Source organism: Vipera berus (genome assembly GCF_964194415.1).
Source record: "Vipera berus genome assembly, chromosome: 1".
Lineage (NCBI taxonomy): Eukaryota > Metazoa > Chordata > Lepidosauria > Squamata > Viperidae > Vipera > Vipera berus.
In genome coordinates, this window is record NC_138202.1 from 361,689,067 (window position 1) to 361,712,182 (window position 23,116).

At 49.4% G+C, this 23,116-nt stretch overlaps 1 protein-coding gene across 1 annotated transcript; it reads left to right on the forward strand.

Moving 5' to 3' along the window:
- Nucleotides 1-22,479, forward strand: LOC308674114 (dehydrogenase/reductase SDR family member 13-like). The gene is made up of 5 exons (XM_081338333.1): nucleotides 1-180; nucleotides 2,733-2,851; nucleotides 9,800-9,923; nucleotides 10,733-11,044; nucleotides 22,205-22,479. Exons 1-5 carry the CDS (start codon nucleotides 45-47, stop codon nucleotides 22,462-22,464), a joined length of 951 nt encoding a protein of 316 aa, XP_081194459.1. The 5' UTR covers nucleotides 1-44; the 3' UTR covers nucleotides 22,465-22,479.
- The last annotated feature ends 637 nt before the right edge of the window (nucleotides 22,480-23,116 follow it).

Sequence of the window (23,116 nt, forward strand, 5' to 3'; positions counted from 1 at the left end):
CGGGCTGCGGGGCAAGGGAGCGGGGCCGGGCGGGCGAGCGGGCCATGGAGGCGGCGGCGGGGCTGGCGGCGGGCGCGGCGGGGCTGCTGGGGCTCTGCGCGCTGCTCTACTACAACTTGGCTTTGGCCACCCGGTGCCGGAACGCGGTCAGCCTGCGGGGCAAGACGGTTCTCATCACAGGTAGCTCCGGGGGCTGCTGCGCTCCCATCCCAGGCGGGGGGGGGCGTCGCCTTTCTTTCTTATGAAATAACCCCCCCACCCCCCACCTCAGTGGCTCCAGGCAGGATCAGGATCCCGGAGCGAAAGCGCAGCTCGAAGGGCAAAGAGAAATGCGGCTCGCAGGTTGATCATAAACCAGGCTGTCCGCGGAGATTCTCCCCCATCCAGGTTGACCCAAAGGTGCTTTTGACCAAACCGGGAAAGTCCGCCCCAAAAGCGCCTTCGGAAGAAAGCCGGTGAGAAGCCGAAGGGCAGCGGCGGAAGCGGGGAGGGTCCGCAGAGACCAGCCTGGGACCCCTGCCCGGGAAGGGAGGGGGCGGTGCGGGAGAGCAGGGGAGAAAGTTCCCGCTGGGCTGCCGGAGAGCCCTGCCTGGCCCAGTCCGAAGGAGCGACAGAAGAAGCGAAAGGTCTTCGGAGAAAATCAAGAAAGTCCACGTGCCTCCTGGAAAAGCCCCTTTGCTACAACAGAATGACAGAGTGCTGGCAGAGGGCCCTCGGAGGTCTTCTAGTCCAACCCTCCTGCTCGAGTAGGAGATCCTAATCCATTCCAGAGAAGGGGCTGTCCAATCTCTTCTTAAAAACCACAATTTCTGGAAACAAGCCGTTCCACAGATGAATTCTTCTCATGGTCAGGAAACCTTTCTCTCCTCAGTTAGGATTCAGTTTCCAACGGTTGCTTCTTGTCCTGCCTTCAAATGCTATAGAATAGAAATAGACATAGAAATAGAAATAGAAATAGAAATAGAAATAGAAATAGAAATAGAAATAGAAATAGAAATAGAAATAGAAATAGAAATAAGGACCCAGATTGTTGGGGGCAATTAAGCTGACTTTGTAATAATGCCGCTTGGGGTGTGTGTGAAAGCCCTAATAAGCAGGCATATACATAGAATGAAGGCTGTTGCTAAGCTTGTAAGCCGCCCTGAGTCTTCGGAGAAGGGCGGGATATAAATGGAATTTTAAAAAATAGAAATAGAAATAATAGAAAATAGAATAGAATTAGAAGAGAGGAGAGGAGAGGAGAGGAGAGGAGAGGAGAGGAGAGGAGAGGAGAGGAGAGGAGAGGAGAGGAGAGGAGAGGAGAGGAGAGAAGAGAAGAGAAGAGAAGAGAAGAGAAGAGAAGAGAAGAGAAGAGAAGAGAAGAGAAGAGAAGTTGGAATAGAATAGAATGGACTAGAATAGAATAGAATAGAATAGAATAGAATAGAATAGAATAGAATAGAATAGAATAGAATAGAATAGAATAGAATAGAATAGAATAGAATAGAATAGAATAGAATAGAATATGACTCTGGCTTCCCCCATTGGCTTTGCTGGTCAGTAGGTTGCAAAAGTGGATCACGTGACCCCGGGACACTGCAACCGTCATAAATATGAGTCAGTTGCCAAGCATCTGAATTTTTATCATAGCCCATGGGGCTGCAATGTTCATAAGTGTGAAAAACAGTCATAACTCACTTTTTTCTGTGCGATTGTAACTTCGATCATTAAATGAATCATTATAAGTTGAAGACTATATGTAGTATTTCTAGAGTCCGCAGGAATAGGAATACCTTAAAACTGTTTTACAGTCTTCTCATTGGCTTTGTTTATTCCCTGCTAAGTAACTCTGTTTGTCCCCGGATCAGAGGGAGAAAACAGGATTAGTTACTTCCTCTCATCCATGCATTAATGCAGACATGTCAAACTCGCGACGTCATGTGACATCACACAACATATCGGGATGGTTTTGCCATTGTCGGCAAAGGGGTACGTGCAGCCTCCGCGTGACGCATCTGGCCCACGGGCCGGCAGTTTGACACCCCTGCATTAATGCATGACTGGCCTTCAAATTGTTTTGCAACTTGTGTTAGTAAAGTGACATCCTGCAGAGCCAGTGTTGGGAGACCTGCGCCATCTTCTGGTCTGACAGGAACATTGCATACCATTTTTTGAAATGCCTTTCTTTTTTATTACTAAATTTATTTCCCACCCATCTCACTACAAAGTGGTCCTTTCAGAGACCTAAAGGGACTCCAGGCATCTCAGTCAGGAATGCTGAACTGTATTTCAACCATCCCATGGATTGTTGGATGTTGGAATTGGGTAAAAACCACACAGCAGGAAAAAAAATCAGTGTTCGATTTTCATGTTTGAAATATTAGAACCCTGTGAAAAACGTTTCAGTGCTGCTGTACCTTCAAACGATGACTAAAATAATGGTTGTAAGTCGAGGACTATTTGTATTACCCCTGAATGAGTTTAAGCTATTCTTTTTTGTTGATGTAAGACTGCTCTTAAAGAGTTGTGAAAATCACGCCCTGAGCCAGGGTTTCTCAACTTTAAGATGCTTTTAATTCCGGGAGTTGAAGTCCACCTGTCTTAAAGTTGCCAAGGTTGACAAACGCTGCCACACAAATGCTTCCATGTGTGACACACCACAAAAACTGCAGGCACACAAATGCAGGCCTGCCTCCTGGGTCCCCATCAAAGGCTGGGCGATCTCTGTGAATCCTTTCTCTGCCCTTTCCTAGGTGGAAATTCAGGGATCGGGAAGGCCACAGCGGTGGATCTGGCCCGGAGAGGCGCCCGTGTCATTCTGGCCTGCCGCGACAAAGCAAGAGGAGAATCGGCTGTGTGCGACATCAGACGGGTAAGCGCCGGCCGTGCGGTTCTCTCCTTCCTTCCGTTCTTCAGCACTCAGGGCTTTTCCTGATGGTTTTTATTTACTTATTTAGCGCATGGCATCTACCGAGATCATGCAATTCCTTATATGCAATGCAGATAAAATGCAGCATACAGGCAGATGCAAATGTAAGTTTAAAGTAGGAACAAATATGTGTATATCAAGTAAGTGGTCAGTACAATAAATATAAAATATTAAGTTAGGGTAAAACCATAATAAAATTGCCATAATATGGCGCTGTAAAGTCACAGTGGGAGAGCTGTTCTACAGGTAGTGTAATGTTGTGGGTCCGACGCAAGGAAGAGACGCCAGCTGGAGTACGTGTTCAGCTCTTTATTGGGGGGGTAGTGTACTGCCAGAACAAGGGCTACCTGGCCTCCTTAAATACCCAGCCAGGTAGGCGACCAGCCAATGGGGTTGGCCCTAGGTTTCCCGCCAAAACTAGGTTTCCCGCCAAAACCGTCCAGGCCAACGCCCCCTGGTGGCTGTTGCTATGCAGATGACTTGGATACATAACACCCCTCCCCCCCTTAGAGAAGAACCACATTACCACTGTATGCATGCACAACTATATACAATGTGCCGATACCCATTCAACTACTGAAAGGTCACTTGCACACATAGTCCGCTAAATAGGCAGGTGTTCTGTGGGGCCTGGTGGACAGTCTGGGTGTGGCTTGGCCCTGGACTTGGACAGCCGGCTCATGAAGCCTCTGTGCTGGGTTGAGCAGAGCTGGTTGCAGGAGGCCCTCCTCCTCTGGTTCTGAGTTGTTTCCGGTTGGGCTGAGCTCCCCTGGGGTGTGGCTCTCCTGTTGAGCATGTGTGGTGCACTCAGGAACCCTTCCTCTGAGCTGGTCGATGTGTCGCCTTATGTGTCTGTCCCCCTCCACCCCCATGATGTAAGAGAGGGGTCCCGTTTTCTCAACCACTGTCCCCGGAATCCATGAATGCCCTGCCCCATAGTTCCTTGCCCAGACCAGGTCCCCCACGTTGAGAACCCTGTGTGTTGATGATGATGATGATGATGGTGGTGGCCTATCCGTCTTTGCTGCTACTCAGTCCGGGTGTAAACGGTCCAGCTTGGTGATGAGACGCCGTCCCCATCGAAGTTCTGCTGGGCTCTTTCCGGTAGCAACGCATGGTGTAGTGTGTTGGGCAAGTAGAAATTTCGCCAGTCTGTGATGCCAGTCCCCGCTGATGATGTGCCGGAGTGCGTCCTTGGTCGTCCTTACCATCCGTTCAGCTTGCCCGTTAGTCGATGGATGAAAGGGCGTGGAGGTGGCGTGCCTAATCCAATTCGCCTTCAAGAATGCCTGGAAATAGGTAGCGGTAAACTGAGGCCCGTTATCAGACACAATTACGTCGGGGAGACCGTGTGTGGCAAAGAGGGCTCTGAGCACCTGGATTGTCCTTGCTGAGGTCATGTTGGGGACAGGGACTACCTCCAACCACTTTGAGTGGCTGTCCACTACCACTAAGAACAGTTGGCCCTGGAACGGCCCCACATAGTCGATGTGAATGCGGGACCAGGGTGTGTGTGTGGCTTTCCACCTGTACACTGGGGCGTGAGGCATCTCTGGCCTGGATCTCTGGCATGTATAACAGGCCTTGACCCATTCCTCAATGTCCTTGTCCAGCCCTGGCCACCAGAGGTAGCTTCTGGCCAGTGCCTTCATCCTGACCACCCCCGGATGTCCCTCGTGTAAGGATTCCAATACCCTGCCCCTGACTGCGGTGGGAATGATGACCCTGCTTCCCCAAAGGAGACAACCCCGGTGTGTGGAGAGCTCGTGTCGCCTGGTGAAATAGGCCTGGAAATCAGGCCCCGGAGACTTGTCCTGCCACCCCGTGCAAACCCATGAGAGTACCCTGCTCATGATGTTGTCAGCAGCTGTGCTGGTTGCAATGTCCTTGACATGTACTGGGCATTCTGATAGTTCCTGCAGGGCTAGGATTTGTGTTGCTGGTGCTGGGTCTGGCTCAGTGGTGTCTATGGGTAGCCTACTTAGGCCCTCTGCGTGGCCCATCTCCTTCCCTGGCTTGTGCACCAGCTTGCAATTGTAAGATGCAAGGAAAATGGACCACCAGAGCATTCTGGGGGACAGTATTTGGGGGGTCTGCTTGTCCGTGGTGAATAGGCCTAGCAGGGGCTTGTGGTCTGTGTAGACAGTGAACTCCCTGCCGTACAGATAATCGTGGAACTTCTTGATTCCGGCCACGATTGCCAGGGCTTCCCTGTCAATTTGGGCGTAGTTCCTCTCTGCTCCAGACAGCGTCCTGGAATAGTAGGCTATGGGGATTTGAGCCCCATTAGGCTCAAGGTGACTGAGTACTGCGCCCACACCATAAGGGGATGAATCACATGCGACGCATATGGGCTTTGTCTCAATGAAGTGGGTTACTGTGGACTTATTCAACAGTAGTGCTTTTAAAGCCCTGAAGCTTTGGTCGTGGACGGAAGTCCAGACCCATGCTGCCTGCTTGTACAGTAACCTGTGAAGTGGCTCTGCAATGGCTGCCTTGTGTGGAAGGAATGCGTGATAGAAGTTAAGCAGGCCCAGGAATGCCTGTAGCTCTGCCTTGTTCTTGGGTGTGGGTGCCAGTTTGATTGCCCTCACCTTGGACTCTGTGGGGTGGATTCCCTTGGCATCTACCCTGAATCCCAGAAATTCTGTGGACTGGACCCCTATGCTGCACTTCTCCCTCTTCAATTTGAGCCCAGCAGTGCGCAGCCTGGTTAGTACCTTCCTCAGCCTACCTGCCAGTTCCTCCGTTGATGCTCCTGCGATCAGGACGTCATCAAAATAGTTGTCCCCAGGATGCCCCTGAGCGTTTTCTCCATGATCTCCTGGAAAGTGCCAGGAGCTACGCTGATCCCAAACTGCAGCCTATTCACCCTGAACGCTCCCCTGTGAGTCACTATCGTCTGGGCATCAGCCGTTGCCCGGGTAACCGTGAGTTGCTGGTACGCCTGCGCAAGATCGAGCCTTGCAAATATGGTGCCGCCTTGGAGGGAAACGAGAACGTGGCTGACCGTGGGGACCGGGTAAGCGTGCGGGTTTAGGGCGCGGTTCACCGAGCATTTGTAGTCAGTGCAGATCCTTACCTTCCCGTTGGGTTTGAGTGGGATGACTATCGGGGTCTCCCATTCCCCCCCATCTACGTGCTCTAAGATTCCCTAGGCCACCAGCTTATCCAGTTCACACTTGATCTTGTGCTTGAGTGCGAAGGGAACTCACCGCAGCCTGACCCTAACGGGGGGAACGTTCGGGTTTAGTTTGAATGAGATGGGGGGCCCTGTGTACCTGCCCAGCGTCCCATCGAAGACGTCTGCGAACTCTTTGCAGACGGCCTCGATGGATTCTCCCTGGATCCTGTGGATCTCGGAGACGGCGATTCCGAGGGCCTCAAACCAGTCTAGGCCAACTAGGCTGGCTTTCCGGCCCTCTACCACTACTACCTCCAGGTGCTCTTCGTGACTCTTAAACCCCGCGGAAATGGTGGCCTCCCCCTTTACCTTGACCGCTGAGTTCTGGAAGTCGATCAGGGCTAAATTTGAAGGCCATAATTTAATCTGCTGCTTGCTCCGGCCATTAATGTAGTTAAGGGTCTCATCCAAAATGATGGAGACCGTGGATCCGGAGTCAAGCTCCATGCTGCAAGGAACGCCTTGCAAGCGGATTGTTAATCTAATTTTGGGTTTGAGCAGCCAGCGGCTACCCGTGTGGTGGATGGCCAGCTGGCTCTCAACATAGCCAATTCGCGTTTTGGTCGGGGCCCCAGTACCTTCGAACGGCGATTCCTCTGGTTGCAGCTCGTGGATCTCCTCTCGGGGGCGGCGGCTACGACAGACCGCAGCTATGTGGCCTGTTTTCTTGCAGGCCCGACACGTGGCCGACCGGAACTTGCAGAGGCTGCGCACGTGGTTTCCACCACACCCTGCGCACTTCTGCGGGTTGGTAGCGTTGCTAGAGGGCCTGGGCTTGTCTGGGCATCCGCCTCGATGGTCGGGGGTCGACCTCTGCTGGAGGAGGTTGATGCTCTGTCCGCCCTCGTCTGAGGCGACCTGCTGGTGGACGCTGGCTGCCAGGCCGCTGGGGTTGGCTTCCTGGACGGCCTGGACGGCTCCGCAGGCTGCCTCGTGGGCCAGGATGGCGTCCTGGGCTTTCTGGAGCAAAACCTCCTCCCTCTTGAACAGGCGCTCCTGCAGCCTCGTGTCCCGTAGGCCACAAACCAGCCTGTCTCGTAGCCGCTCCTTCAAATTTGAGAACTTGCAGGCGACGGCGGCTTCTTGTAAGGCGGCGATGAAATCGGCCCCGGACTCGTCGGGCCGCTGGTTCCTCCTCTCGAACTGGGCTTGGACAGCCAGCTTGGATCTGCGGGGCCGGAAATTGGCATTCAACTTAGCTACGAGGTCCCGGTACGAGACAGTATCGATGGCCTCTGGAGCGAACAGGTTTGCGGCGACCTCGAGGAGTGCTGGTCCACCTAGGTAGAGCAGGGCTGCCACTTTCGAGCCGTCTTCCGAGATTTGGTTAAATCTCATGTACAGCTCGACGTGCGACAGGTACCAGGCCCATTTCTCTGGGTGGTGGGTGTCAAACTCGTGGGGTTGCCCAGCTCGTGCCATTGTCCCGTCGGTCGTTGCGGCGTGTGGGCGGCCGGTGGCGGTGGCTGGAGGTCGCGTTGGGAGGAAGGGAAGATTCCTCCTTCCTTCAGTGTGCGGTGCGCTCCCCAAGTGACTTCAGCTCCCTGTCGGCAGCAAATCCCATCTTCGTCGCCACTGTAATATTGTGGGTCCGACGCAAGGAAGAGACGCCAGCTGGAGTACATGTTCAGCTCTTTATTGGGGGGGGGGGGTAGCGTACTGCCAGAACAAGGGCTACCTGGCCTCCTTAAATACCCAGCCAGGTAGGCGACCAGCCAATGGGGTTGGCCAGAGGTTTCCCGCCGAAACTAGGTTTCCCGCCAAAACCGTCCAGGCCAACGCCCCCTGGTGGCTGTTGCTATGCAGATGACTTGGATACATAACAAGTAGTCCTTAATTTACAAGTTAATTTAGCGACTTTTCAAACTTTGAAGGCACATATGACCATTTTTCACACTTAACGACCGTTGCAGCATGGTCAACATGATCAAAATTCTGATGCTTGGCAACTGACTCACATTTATGACGGCTGCAGTGCCCCGGTGTCATGCAATCCCCTTTTGAGATGTTCTGACAAACAAAAACAATGGGGAAGCTATATTAGCAACCATGTTACCAATTTAACAACCACAGTCATTCATTTAACAACTGTGGCAAGAAAGGTCATAAAGTAGGGCAAAATTCACTTAACAACTGTGTCACTTAGCAACAGAAATGTTGGACTCAATTGTAGCTATAAGTCAAGAACTACCTGTATATTTAATAGGTGGACAATACAAAAAATGAGATAAAATATTAAAATAGGGTAAAACCATTTTAAAATCACCATAATATGTTGCCATAGAGTCGTAGTGGGATGTTATAATTCGTTATCTAAGGAAGCTAAAATCCCCCGACTGCTTCTGGTGTGAATTGAAATTTCTTAATGAGACTTTCTTGGGCTATATGTTTTATTGTTTGTTCCTGTTAAGGAATTGTGCAGCAGCTGTGTAGATGAAGTTTAATTTACCTCAGGATATTCCTCTGCTTCTGTAAATATATATATATTTACAGCAGTCTTTGTCATCATCCAGAGAGAAAGAACACAAGATAGTCAGGAATACAGAAATATCGCGGATATTCTGGATGATGACAAAGACTGCTGTAAGTGTGTGTGTGTGTGTGTGTGTGTGTGTGTGTGTGTGTGTTTATGTATATTTAGTCTTTGAAATCATCCAGAAAGAAAGAACACAAGATAGTCAGGAACACAGGAATATCCTGAGGTAAATTAAACTTCATCTGTAGAACTGCTGCACAATTCCTTGACAGGAACAAGCAATAACACATATAGCCCAAGAAAGTCTCCTTAAGAAATTCACACCAGAAGCAGTTAAAGGATTTTAGCTTCCTTCGATATAGAATTATAACACCCCACTGCAACTCTATGGCACCATATTATGGTGACTTTATCATGGTTTTACCCTAACTTAATATTTTATCTTATATACATAACTATAACTGTAACTGTAACTCTAACTATATAAATATAAATTATAACTATACATATAAATATAAGTACAAATATAAATAAACCTGTCAGAAACACAGGAACATCGTGAGGTAAGTCTTAACAGCACACAGAGGACACAGAAGAAAAAGGCGGGAAAGAAGGGAACCTCCCCTCTGCACCCATGGCAACCAATCAGAGCACAGATTACCTCATGCAGGAGCCAGCACTCTCCAACCAATCAACTACACTGAATTTGAGATCCCAAAACGTCCGATGCCGGTCGCCCTGCAGACCACCCGCCATTCCCCACTTCAAGAGCTTTGTCTTCAGTTCTGTCCTGTCCTGTCCAGGGGCTCCATATTTGGGGGGCAGCTGCATTCCTGGAAGTGCTTTTGTTGGATCTGCGTGATCCGTTTGGTTCTGGTTATTATAACTCATCCATTTTACCTGCCCTTCTTCATTCTAGACCGTAAGACTGTGGTATGTTATTATAGAATAACAGAGCTGGAAGGGACCTCAGAGGTCTTGTAGTCCAACCCCCTGGCTAAGCAGGAGACCCCTAACCATTTCAGACAAGTGGCTGTCCAGTCTCTTCTTAAAAACTTCCAATGTTGGAGCATTCACAACTTCTGGTGACCAGCTGTTCCACTGTTTTATTACACACCACTGATTGTCTGGAGGTGAGCAGACATACATAGAAGGCGAATAAACTGGGATCAGCCTTTGAAGCCACACCCGATCCCGATTCTTCTCAGGATTCCTTTTGCTTGTTTTCCAGGAAAGCGGGAACTTGGAGGTGATCCTGATGATCCTGGATCTGGCCAACCTCAACTCCGTGCAAGCTTTTGCACAGAACTTCTTAAAATCGGAGCCCCGTCTGGACATCCTCATCAACAATGCCGGTGGGTGCAGAGCAGACCCCCCCCCTCCGGGGTATCTGGGCAAGGAAGTGGGAATATTGTGGGGGTCTCCAGGATTTCTCTTCCTTCGGGGGTTTGGCCCTGACTTCAGAAGCAGCTCTTTCCTCTTTGTGGTTATTTGCTTTTGGTATACCGCCTTTATTATTATTTTTACAAGTAACTCAAGGCGGCAAACAGATCCAGCACACCTTCCTCCTCCTATTTTCCTCAAAACAACAACCCTGTGAGGTCGATTGGGCTGAGAGAGAATAACCCACTTTGCTTTCACGGCTAAGGTGGGACTAGAACCCTCAGACTCCTGGTGATTGGCCCAAAGTCTCCCCGCTGTCTTTCATGCCTAAGGCAGGATTTGAATTCATAACCTCCTGCGTTCTAGGTTTAACCACTAGGGCAAACAGGGTGCTTATGGCCATTATGGTTGTAAAGTGTGACAGTTATAAAGTGGGTCACCCCTGTCACTACTATGATTTCATGACCTTTGTTGAGCCAGTTGTGAAGCGAACCATTTGTTCACTATGGGGTGTTTTTGCTGAAAAGTGGGTGTAAACTCTGTTCTTCAACAAAAATGTTGTAAATCCTCCATCACATGATGGTGGGCCAGGTTGTAAAGTGAACACCAATTCCCAAGCGCCTATAATGTGATCATGTAACACTGGGGGGGGGAGGGAGACGTTGCAACTTTGGAACTGGGTTGTAAATACATTTTGGGCATCTGTTGTATCTTTGAATGATCACAAAGTAAAATGTTGTAAACTGAAGACTACCTCAAATTCGCTTACTGTTTTTGGCAGGGGTCTTTAAGGACGGTCAAACTGCTGATGGCTTTGACCTGGCTTTCCAGGTCAACCATCTGGCCCACTTCCTGCTGACCCACCTGCTCCTGGATCGGCTGAAGCGCTGCACCCCCAGCCGGGTTGTAATCGTGTCCTCGATTCTGCACTTCAGTGGGAAGATTGACTTTCGGACCATCCACAAACCAGTGGAGGGGATATGGCAGGCCCTACAATCGTACAGCAACAGCAAACTAGCCAACACTCTCCACGTGCGAGAATTGGCCAACCGGCTGGAAGGAACCAACGTCAGCTACTACGCGGTTCATCCAGGTAAGTGGAAGTCCGGCTCCAAGAAGCACAAGATGGAGCCCCCGCAGGTCCTGCTGGGGCTCTGCAGACATTTCTCTCCCACTGGGGGCTCCCTCAACCCCCCCCCCTGCAGAGCCACCCCAGGAGTTTCCTCCATTGGGTTCCGCTGGGGAGGGAGATGTCTCCCACCCTCCCAGGTCCCAGAGCTTGTTGTTGTTGTTGTTGTTAGCTGCGAAGTCGTGTCCGACCCATCGCGACCCTATGGACAACATTCCTCCAGGCCTTCCTGTCTTCTACCATCTTCTGGAGTCCATTTAAGCTCACACCTACTGCTTCAGTGACTCCATCCAGCCACCTCATTCTCTGTCGTCCCCTTCTTCTATTGCCCTCGATCTTTCCCAGCATTAGGCTCTTCTCCAGTGAGTCCTTCCTTCTCATTAGGTGGCCAAAGTATTTGAGTTTTAGCTTCAGGATCTGGCCTTCTAAAGAGCAGTCAGGGTTGATCTCCTCTAGGACTGACCGGTTTGATCTCCTTGCAGTCCAAGGGACTCGCAGGAGTCTTCTCCAGCACCATAGTTCAAAGGCCTCAATTCTTTGGCGCTCAGCCTTTCTTATGGTCCAACTTTCACTGCCATACATTGCAACTGGGAAGACCATAGCCTTGACTATACGCACTTTTGTTGACAGGGTGATGTCTCTGCTTTTTAGTGTGCTGTCTAGATTTGCCATGGCTTTCCTCCCCAGGAGCAAGCGTCTTTTAATTTCTTGGCTACAGTCCCCATCTGCAGTGATCTTGGAGCCCAGGAAAACAAAATCTGTCACTACCTCCATTTCTTCCCCATCTATTTGCCAAGAATTGAGAGGGCCAGATGCCATGATCTTGGTTTTCTTAATGTTAAGTTTCAACCCAAGTTTTGCACTCTCCTTCTTCACCCGCAACAAGAGGCTCTTTAGTTCTTCTTCACTTTCTGCCATTAGAGTGGTATCATCTGCGTATCTTAGGTTGTTGATATTTCTTCCGGCAATCTTAATTCCAACTTTTGATTCATCTAGCCCTGCCTTTCTCATGATGTGCTCTGCATATAAGTTAAATAGGCAGGGCGACAGTATACAGCCTTGCCGGACTCCTTTCCCAATTTTGAACCAATCAGTGGTTCCGTGTCCAGTTCTCACTGTTGCTTCTTGACCCGCATATAGGTTTCTCAAGAGACAAATAAGATGGTCTGGTACACCCATCTCTTTAAGAACTTGCCACAGTTTGTTATGATCCACACAATCAAAGGCTTTAGCATAGTCAATGAAGCAGAAGTAGATGTTTTTCTGGAACTCCCTAGCTTTCTCCATGATCCAGCGTATGTTGGCAATTTGATCTCTAGTTCCTCTGCCTCTTCGAAATCCTGCCTGTACTTCTGGTAGTTCTCGATCCACATACTGCTGAAGTCTAGCTTGTAGGATTTTAAGCATGACTTTACTAGCATGAGAAATGAGTGCAATGGTGCGATAGTTTGAACATTCTTTGGCACTGCCTTTCTTTGGAATTGGAATGTAAACTGATCTTTTCCAATCCTGTGGCCACTGTTGAGTTTTCCAAATTTGCTGGCAAATTGAGTGTAGCACTTTTACTGCACTGTCTTTTAAGATTTTGAATAGCTCAGCTGGAATACTGTCACCTCCACTAGCTTTGTTGTTGCTCAGCTTTTCTAAGGCCCACTTCACCTCACATTCTAGGATGTCTGGCTCGAGGTCAGTGACCACCTCATTGTGATTATCTGGGACGTTAAGCTCATTCTTGTATAGTTCTTCTGTGTAATTTTGCCACCTCTTCTTAATCTCTTCTGCCTCTGTTAGGTCCCTGCCATTTTGGTCCTTTATCATGCCCATTTTTGCATTAAACGATCCCTTCATCTCTCCAATTTTCTTGAAAAGATCTCTGGTCCTCCCTATTCTATTGTTTTCTTCTATTTCTTTGCACTGTTCATTTAAGAAGGCATTCTTATCTCTTCTAGCTATTCTCTGGAATTCTGCATTCAATTGGGCATATCTATGTTTTTCTCCCTTGCCTTTCGCTTCCCTCCTTTCCTCAGCTATTTGCAAGGCTTCCTCAGACAGCCATTTTGCTTTCTTGCATTTCTTTTTCTTTGGGATGGTTTTGGTTGCTACCTGTTGTACAATGTCGCGAACCTCTGTCCATAGTTCTTCAGGCACTCTGTCTATCAGATCTAATTCCTTAAATCTATTTGTCACCTCTACTGTATATTCAACAGGGATATGATTTAATTCATACCTGAGTGGCCTAGTGCTTTTCCCTACTTTCTTCAGTTTAAGCCTAAACTTTGCGAGGAGAAGCTCATGGTCTGAGCCACAGTCAGCTCCTGGTCTTGTTTTTACCGACTGTATAGAGCTTCTCCATCTTTGGCTGCAGAGCATATAGTCAATCTGATTTCTGTGTTGACCGTCTGGTGATGTCCATGTGTAGAGCCGTCTCTTGGGTTGTTGGAAAAGAGTGTTTGCTATGACCATTGTATTCTCTTGACAAAATTCTATCAGCCTGTGCCCTGCTTCATTTTGTACTCCAAGGCCAAACTTGCCTGTTATTCCAGTTATCTTTTGGCTTCCTACTTTAGCATTCCAATCCCCCATGATGATAAGGACATCATTTTTTGGTGTTACTTCTATAAGGTGCTGTAGGGCTTCATAGAACCGGTCAATTTCATCCTCTTCAGCACTGGTGGTTGGGGCATAGACTTGGACTACTGTGATATTGAATGGTTTGCCTTGGATTCGAACTGAGATCATTCTGTCATTTTGAGGATTGTATCCCAGTATTGATTTCCCTACTCTTTTATTGACTATGAAGGTTACTCCATTTCTTCTGAGGGATTCTTGCCCGCAGTAGTATACCTGATGGTCATCTGAATTAAATTCACCCATTCCTGTCCATTTTAGTTCGCTGATACCTAAGATGTCAATGTTCAGTCTTGTCATCTCTTGTTTGACCACGTCCAGCTTGCCTTGATTCATGGATCTTACATTCCAGGTTCCTATGGAGAAAAAATCTTTACAGCATCGGACTTTCCTTTCACCACCAGACATATCCACAGCTGAGCGTCCTTTCGGCTTTGGCCCAGTCGCTTCATTCTTTCTGGCGCTACTAGTACTAGCCCTCTGCTCTTCCCCAGTAGCATATTGGACGCCTTCCAACCTGAGGGGCTCATCTTCCAGCGTCATATCGTTTTGCCTTTTGGTACTGTCCATAGGGTTTTCATGGCAAAGATACTGGAGTGGGTTGCCATTTCCTTCTCCAGTGGATCACGTTTTGTCAGAACTCTCAGCTATGACCTGTCTGTCTTGGGTGGCCCTGCACGGCATAGCTCATAGCTTCATTGAATTACGCAAGCCCCTTCGCCACGACAAGGCAGTAATCCATGAAGGGGGTCCCAGAGCTAATAGAATCCTAAAATCTTAAGAGTGGGAAGGGCTCTTGGAGGTCTTCTAGACCAACCCACTGCCTAAAGCAAGGATGAGGTTTTCCCCCTCCATTTCTGCATCCTCGTCATGAAATGTCTGTGTTACAATTCTGATGTTGTTGTTGTTCTTAGTTGCGAAGTCGTGTCCGACCCATCACGACCCTATGGACAACGTTCCTCCAGGCTTTCCTGTCCTCTACCATCTTTTGGAGTCCATTTAAGCTCACGCCTCCTGCTTCAGTAACTCCATCCAGTCACCTCATTCTCTGTCATCCCCTTCTTCTGTTGCCCTCAATCTTTCCCAGCATTAGTCTCTTCTCCAGTGAGTCCTTCCTTCTCATGAGGTGGCCAAAGTATTTGAGTTTTAGCTTTAGGATCTGGCCTTCTAAAGAGCAGTCAGGGTTGATCTCCTCTAGGACTGACCGGTTTGATCGCCTTGCAGTCCAAGGGACTCGCAGGAGTCTTCTCCAGCACCAGAGTTCAAAGGCCTCAATTCTTTGGCGCTCAGCCTTTCTTATGGTCCAACTTTCACTGCCATACATTGCAACTGGGAAGACCATAGCCTTGACTATAGCACTTTTGTTGACAGGGTGATGTCTCTGCTTTTTAGTGTGCTGTCTAGATTTGCCATGGCTTTCCTCCCCAGGAGCAAGCGTCTTTTAATTTCTTGGCTACAGTCCCCATCTGCAGTGATCTTGGAGCCCAGGAAAATAAAATCTGTCACTACCTCCATTTCTTCCCCATGTATTTGCCAGGAATTGAGAGGGCCGGATGCCATGATCTTGGTTTTCTTAATGTTTAGTTTCAACCCAACTTTTGCACTCTCCTTCTTCACTCGCAACAAGAGACTCTTCAGTTCCTCTTCACTTTCTGCCATTAGAGTGGTATCATCTGCATATTTTAGGTTGTTTATATTTCTTCCGGCAATCTTAATTCCAACTTTTGATTCATCTAGCCCTGCCTTTCTCATGATGTGCTCTGCATATAAGTTAAATAGGCAGGGCGACAGTATACAGCCTTGCCGGACTCCTTTCCCAATTTTGAACCAATCAGTGGTTCCGTGTCCAGTTCTCACTGTTGCTTCTTGGCCCGCATATAGGTTTCTCAAGATACAAATAAGATGGTCTGGTACACCCATCTCTTTAAGGACTTGCCACAGTTAGTTATGATCCACACAATCAAAGGCTTTAGCATAGTCAATGAAGCAGAAGTAGATGTTTTTCTGGAACTCTCTAGCTTTCTCCATGATCCAGCGTATGTTGGCAATTTGATCTCTAGTTCCTCTGCCTCTTCGAAATCCTGCCTGTACTTCTGGTAGTTCTCGATCCACATACTGCTGAAGTCTAACTTGTAGGATTTTAAGCATAACTTTACTAGCATGAGAAATGAGTGCAATGGTGCGATAGTTTGAACATTCTTTGGCACTGCCTTTCTTTGGAATTGGAATCTAAACTGATCTTTTCCAATCCTGTGGCCACTGTTGAGTTTTCCAAATTTGCTGGCAAATTGAGTGTAGCACTTTTACTGCATCGTCTTTTAAGATTTTGAATAGCTCAGCTGGAATACTGTCTCCTCCACTAGCTTTGTTGTTGCTCAGCTTTTCTAAGGCCCACTTCACTTCACATTCTAGGATGTCTGGCTCGAGGTCAGTGACCACCTCATCATGGTTATCAGGGACGTTAAGCTCATTCTTGTATAGTTCTTCTGTGTAATTTTGCCATCTCTTCTTAATCTCTTCTGCCTCTGTTAGGTCCCTGCCATTTTGGTCCTTTATCATGCCCATTTTTGCATTGAACGTTCCCTTCATCTCTCCAATTTTCTTGAAAAGATCTCTGGTCCTCCCTATTCTATTGTTTTCTTCTATTTCTTTGCACTGTTCATTTAAGAAGGCATTCTTATGTCTTCTAGCTATTCTCTGGAATTCTGCATTCAATTGGGCGTATCTTTCTTTTTCTCCCTTGCCTTTCGCTTCCCTTCTTTCCTCAGCTATTTGCAAAACTTCCTCAGACAGCCATTTTGCTTTCTTGCATTTCTTTTTCTTTGGGATGGTTTTGGTTGCTACCTCTTGTACAATGTTGCGAACCTCTGTCCATAGTTCTTCAGGCACCCTGTCTATCAGATCTAATTCCTTAAATCTATTTGTCACCTCTATAGTATATTCAACAGGGATATGATTTAATTCATGCCTGACTGGCCTAGTGCTTTTCCCTACCTGTAACCAGAATCTCTCCTACCATTTTGTGACCATGCCGGCTTATTAATCCTGATGTATTTCATAGATTCTTTGCTCTAACTCCCTCCCCTTCTCCCCCCTCCCCTATAATAGAAGGCCCGGGTTGTAACCACTGTGGGAGAGTGGTTAGGTTTTTACATCTGCTGCCTCCCAGAGGTGAGAGCTCTGGGGGGTATTGCTCCCCCGGTTTGTATGTATCAGGTTGCCCCCCGGCTTTGACCGCCGTGAGAGGGCGGGATTCGATCTATCCCGGGATTTCCCAGCTCCAGTGGCAGTGGAGCTGGGCTGGCTCCCTGGACACTTGCCTTCGATTTATTTATTTTGAGATCCTCCCATGTTGAGTTTGATCTGGTCTGCCTTGCTGTTTTTTTTGTCGGACTTGTTAAGATCATGCGTCTGACTTATTCGAGCACGACTTTATTCGCTCTCAGGGGGGCCCCCCCATCCTGGGAGCGACCCGCCTTACTTGTTACACCTCCTCTTGATGAAGGGCCCGAGTGTTGGGACCCTGAGAGATGGCTGGGCATGGGTAGGGGCCTCCGATATAAGCCAAATAGGAGGCCCCTGGTTAGTTTTTTGGTTAAATTTTTTAGGAGGTTAGGGAGGGGGGTGGGAACTTCTTTTGGTTGTTCGGATATGGGGGGCAGTCCAGCAACCATTGTTCAGGTCAGGGCCGGGATTGATCGCGGAGGGGAGGAGCGGAGGTCGGTCGCCCCCGGGGCTCCAGGGCAAGTCGTGGGAATGCCTATTCCCACGACGTTAGGGAATGGCAGCAGGTGCAAGAACAGAGGGCCGTATCGACTCCAGGGAAGGCCTCTCCGCTACTTGCAAGCGGTGAGGCGTTCCGACCCTCTTGTTCTACCCCGAGGTCCCGGGAGTGAGGATGTGCAGCCTCCTGAGCTCCGGCTGGTGTACCTGAATGCCAGGTCTGTCGTTAATAAAGCTCCTCTCGTCCGTGACTTGGTCGAGGGTGAGCAGGCGGACCTGGCTTGCATCACGGAGACTTGGTTGGGCCCAGAGGGCGGTATTCCTCTGGCTGATCTCTGCCCACCAGGTTTCCGGGTGCTACACCGGCCTCGGGCTCAGGGTAGGGGTGGGGGAGTGGCTGTTGTTATGAGGGAGACCTTAGCTCCGCGGGAGGCCACCGTTCCGCAGATAGTCGGTTGTGAGTCTCTCTTCTTGAGGTGCGGCCCTGGTGCGCAGTTGGGCTTGCTGCTGGTGTACCTTTCACCTAGTCACGCAGCAGCAGCCCTGCCTGAGCTTCTCGATGTCCTCTCTGGGTTGGTGGTTGAGTTCCCGAAACTTATAGTTTTGGGGGACTTCAATCTACCATCTCTGGGAGGATCATCTGAGTTGGCTCGGGAGTTCATGGCTTCCATGACGGCCATGGACCTGACGCAAGTAATTTCAGGACCGACTCATGAGGGAGGCCACACCCTTGACCTAGTTTTCTTATCTGGGCGGTGGTTAGATGATCTTGGTGGGGGCTCCCCAATTATTATGCCCCTGTCATGGACCGATCATCATCTCCTGCGGCTGGTCTTCCGTTTTGCCACCCCCCGCCGTGGGTGTGTGGAACCAGTTAGATGGTACCGCCCCAGACGCTTAATGGACCCCGCGAGATTCCAGGCAGCGCTGGGGTCCCCACCTGCCTCCCCCACTCACAGCTCGGCAGATGCCTTAGTGGAAGCTTGGGAAAGGGCAGCCACTGAGGCTCTTGACCGAGTTGTACCCTTGCGGCCCCTGACCCGATGCAGATCCCGTCGAGCTCCATGGTTCTCCGCGGAGCTCCGGGAGATGAAGCGCCGGAGACGGGGCCTAGAGAGCGGTTGGAGGTCCAGCCGATCCGAATCCGACCGATTGCGACTAAGAACCCATATTAGGTCTTATCTCGCTGCGATAAGGGTGGCGAGGTCTAATCACTTCGCTACCCTTATCGCGTCCGCAGATAATCGCCCGGCCGCTCTGTTTAGGGTGACTCGCTCCCTCCTTAATCAGGAGGCGAGGGAGGAACCCTTGCAGGGTCGTGCCGAGGAGTTTAACAATTATCTGTCGGACAAAATCACTCGGATTCGGACCGGTCTGGACTCCGACTGGGCAGAGTCTGGCGATCAGGACGCGGGTGGTCTTGTCGATATCACTTGGGAGGAGTTTGATTCTGTGACTCCGGAGGAAGTGGACAGGATTATGGGGAGACTGAGCTCCACCACATGTTTATTGGACCCGTGCCCTTCCTGGCTGACTTATGCAGCCCGGGAGAGGACACGCAGCTGGTTCCAGGCAGTTATATCAGCTTCTTTGAGTGAGGGTAGCTTCCCTGCCGTCTTGAAAGAGGCGGTGGTGAGGCCCCTCCTCAAGAAGCCTGCCTTGGACCCAGCTGTATTGAACAACTTTCGTCCGGTCTCCAACCTTCGCTTTCTTGCGAAGGTTGTTGAGAGTGTGGTGGCGCACCAGCTCCCTTTGGTCCTGGATGAAGCGGATTATCTAGACCCGTACCAATCGGGTTTCAGGCCCGGGCACAGCACGGAGACGGCATTGGTCGCGCTGGTGAATGATCTCTGGAGGGCTCGGGACAGGGGTCATTCCTCTGTTCTAGTCCTATTGGACCTCTCAGCGGCTTTCGATACCATCGACCATGGTATCCTGCTGCGGCGTCTCAGGGGATTGGGAGTGGGAGGCACGGTTTTACAGTGGTTCTCCTCCTATCTCCAGGGACGCTCGCAGTCGGTGTTGACAGGAGGGCAGAGGTCGACCGCGAGGTCTCTCGTTTGTGGAGTTCCTCAGGGGTCGGTCCTCTCGCCTCTCCTGTTCAACATCTATATGAAACCGCTGGGTGAGATCATTCGTGGCTTTGGAGTTGGGTATCATCAGTACGCTGATGATACCCAGCTTTTTCTTTCTACCCCAAACCACCCCAGTGATGCCCTCAACGTGATGTCCCGTTGCCTGGAGGCGGTTCGGGTCTGGATGGGGAGGAACAGACTTCAACTCAACCCCGACAAGACCGAGTGGCTTTGCATACCTTCATCCCGGGTCTATTCGGATATTCCATCTCTTTCTATGGGGGGTGAATTATTACCCCCCGTAGATAGGGCTCGCAACTTGGGAGTCCTCCTAGATTCGCGGCTTACCTTGGAAGATCACATGGTGGCCGTGACTAGGGGGGCTTTCGCCCAGGTTCGCCTGGTGCGCCAGTTGCGGCCCTATCTAAGCCGGGATGATTTATGCACGGTCACTCACGCGCTCGTGACCTCTCGTCTAGACTACTGCAACGCCCTCTACATGGGGCTTCCCTTGAGGACCACCCGGAGGCTCCAACTGGTACAGAATGCAGCCGCGAGAGTTGTGTTGGGAGTTTCCCGATACTCCCACGTGACACCTCTGCTCCGTGAGCTGCATTGGTTGCCAGTTGTCTTCCGGGTGAGATTCAAGGTGCTAGTAATGGCGTTCAAAGCCCTCCATGGCATGGGGCCGGAGTACCTCAGGGAACATCTGCTGCCGGCATCAAGCTCCCTGCGCCCTGTGCGTTCCCACAGAGAGGGCCTCCTCAGGGTGCCACCGGTCAGAGAATGCCGTCTGGTGGCCCCCAGGGGGAGATCCTTCTCTGTGGGCGCCCCGGAGCTATGGAACCAGTTACCGGTTGAGCTCCGGACGGCGCCCGATCTGCGCTCCTTTCGCCGCGATCTGAAAACATACTTGTTCGAGCAAGCCGGCCTGGCCTGAGGGGGGATTGGTGGGGTTTTTATCATTTTTATTGGGGTTTTTATTATGTATCAATTGTATTTTAATCGGGCATGCATTTAATTATTTTTTAATTTTTGTAAATTTCTGTGTTTTATTCTTGCCCTGTACACCGCCCTGAGTCCTTCGGGAGAAGGGCGGTATAGAAATGATAATAAATTAAATTAAATTAAATTACTTTCTTCAGTTTAAGCCTAAACTTTGCAACGAGAAGCTCATGGTCTGAGCCACAGTCAGCTCCTGGTCTTGTTTTTACTGACTGTATAGAGCTTCTCCATCTTTGGCTGCAGAGCATATAGTCAATCTGATTTCTGTGTTGACCGTCTGGTGATGTCCATGTATAGAGCCGTATCTTGGGTTGTTGGAAAAGAGTGTTTGCTATGACCATCGTATTCTCTTGACAAAATTCTATCAGCCTGTGCCCTGCTTCATTTTGTACTCCAAGGCCAAACTTGCCTGTTATTCCGGTTATCTTTTAGCTTCCTACTTTAGCATTCCAATCCCCCATGATGATAAGGACATCATTTTTTGGTGTTAGTTCTATAAGGTGCTGTAGGGCTTCATAGAACCAGTCAATTTCATCCTCTTCAGCACCGGTGGTTGGGGCATAGACTTGGACTACTGTGATATTGAATGGTTTGCCTTGGATTCGAACTGAGATCATTCTGTCATTTTGAGGATTGTATCCCAGTATTGCTTTTCCTACTCTTTTATTGACTATGAAGGCTACTCCATTTCTTTTGAGGGATTCTTGCCCGCAGTAGTATACCTGATGGTCATCTGAATTAAATTCACCCATTCCTGTCCATTTTAGTTCGCTGATACCTAAGATGTCGATGTTCAGTCTTGTCATCTCTTGTTTTACCACGTCCAGCTTGTCTTGATTCATGGATCTTACATTCCAGGTTCCTATGGAGAAAAAATCTTTACAGCATCAGAATTTCGATAGGTGAAACCAATTAAAAGAACTTCAAGGCAAAGATTTCTTCCTTAAAGCACATTTTATTCAGGAAAAAAGTATTGGCACTTACATAGTTGAACCCAAGACTGAAGTTCCCTCCCCTTGATACAATGCAACAAGTTGCAATTCCCACCGCAGAAAGGATGACATTAATCACATTCACCAATTATTCTAAAATGCGGGCTCTCCTCCCAACTTCTCAACCCGCCAAACTTTATCTAACCTTCACCTTGTGTTCACACACAGCTGCAATTATTGTGGTAGCATTCCCCTCCTCCCCCCTTCTACATCTAAATATCTCATCAGCAGGAAAAACACAGTCAAAGCAAAAGGTAAAATGGTTGCAGTTTCTTAACTGTCACATTGTTGACATCCTGCAAGAAAACAGCCAAACTCAGAGTGGACCAAGGACCTCACACTTCAACTCTGAGCTACAAATATTCTATCAGAACATTGTTATTTAACATTATTTATTTGGATGTATTAGTTGCCCCACTGCAATGACTTCATGCCTGCAAAGCACGCATGATCACAAACACACACGCACACACACACACACACACACATACACACAGAAAGCCGCTGGCATCCTCACCCACTCAGCTTGAGCTCTTGGTCTTCTGAGACATTTCCTATGTTGCCCAAAGGGTGCCAAGCGGCCCATGGTTCCTGGTGGGAAACGGGTACTGTGCGAAGGGTTTATTCAGGATCTCCCTCCCTCTCCCCCCCTTTTGGGTAATCTTCCATCTGCAGCCTGTTCTCTCTTCCTTTGATTTCAGGACTTGTTAAAACCGAAATTTCTCGCTTCTGTCCCCGTTGGCTCTTTGGGTTGATTTGGTTCGTTCAGCTGTTCCTCCGAAATTGTGATTCTGGTGCCCAGACCACCATCTACTGCGCCACCGAGGAGGGCATTGAGCGGCTGAGCGGGCAGTATTTTGTGGACTGCCAGCCGAAGGTGCCCAGTCGACAGGCCCGCGATGACCAGCTGGCCAAGAAGCTCTGGGAATTCAGCGAGAGGCTGCTGGGACTGACCAGCTAAATTTGTCCACTTTAAATTTCTCCCCTTAATTTTTTCCTGAGGTGAAGGTAGGAAAACACACAGAAAAGCACGCACAAAATAACAGCAAAGCACCTGGGCAATTAGCACAGCCCCCCTCCTCCCCCGGGCTGTGTGCTTTCTCCATGGCACTTCTCTGTCTCCGTGGAAATGACTGCAACTCGAAGGATCCCTCTGTTAAAGAGCAGGTTGACCTCGACGTACGACCACGGTTGAGCCCAAAACCTCTGTTGTTAAGTGAGACATTTGTTAAGTGAGTCTTGTCCCATTTTACGAGCTTCCTTGCCTCAGTTGTTAAGTGAATTGCTGCGGTTGATAAGTTAGTAACAAGCTTGTTAAGCCTTGGCTTTGCTTGCTGGAAGGTGGTCAAAGGGATCGCATGACCTTGGGACACAGCAACGGTCATAAATGCAAGTCAGTTGCCAAGTGTCTGAATTTGGATCACGTGACCGTGGGGATGCTGCAACGGTCGTAAGTGTGAAAAAGGGTCACGAGTCACTTTTTTCTGGGCCGTCGTAACTCTGAATGGTCATTAAATGAAGTAAGTCGGGCACTGCCTGCACTGAAGTTTGCAGATGAGACAAGAGTCGGGGGTCTCATTCGAGACGGTGATGAGTCTGCATACAGACAGGAG

What these genes read in the sequence shown, in the direction of transcription:
- LOC308674114 (XM_081338333.1), top strand. Translation starts at nt 45, where the DNA reads ATGGAGGCGGCGGCGGGGCTGGCGGCGGGCGCGGCGGGGCTGCTGGGG. An exon ending in CAAGACGGTTCTCATCACAG is followed by an intron (nt 181 to 2,732) that starts GTAGCTCCGGGG and finishes GCCCTTTCCTAG; the next exon opens with GTGGAAATTCAGGGATCGGG. An exon ending in CTGTGTGCGACATCAGACGG is followed by an intron (nt 2,852 to 9,799) that starts GTAAGCGCCGGC and finishes CTTGTTTTCCAG; the next exon opens with GAAAGCGGGAACTTGGAGGT.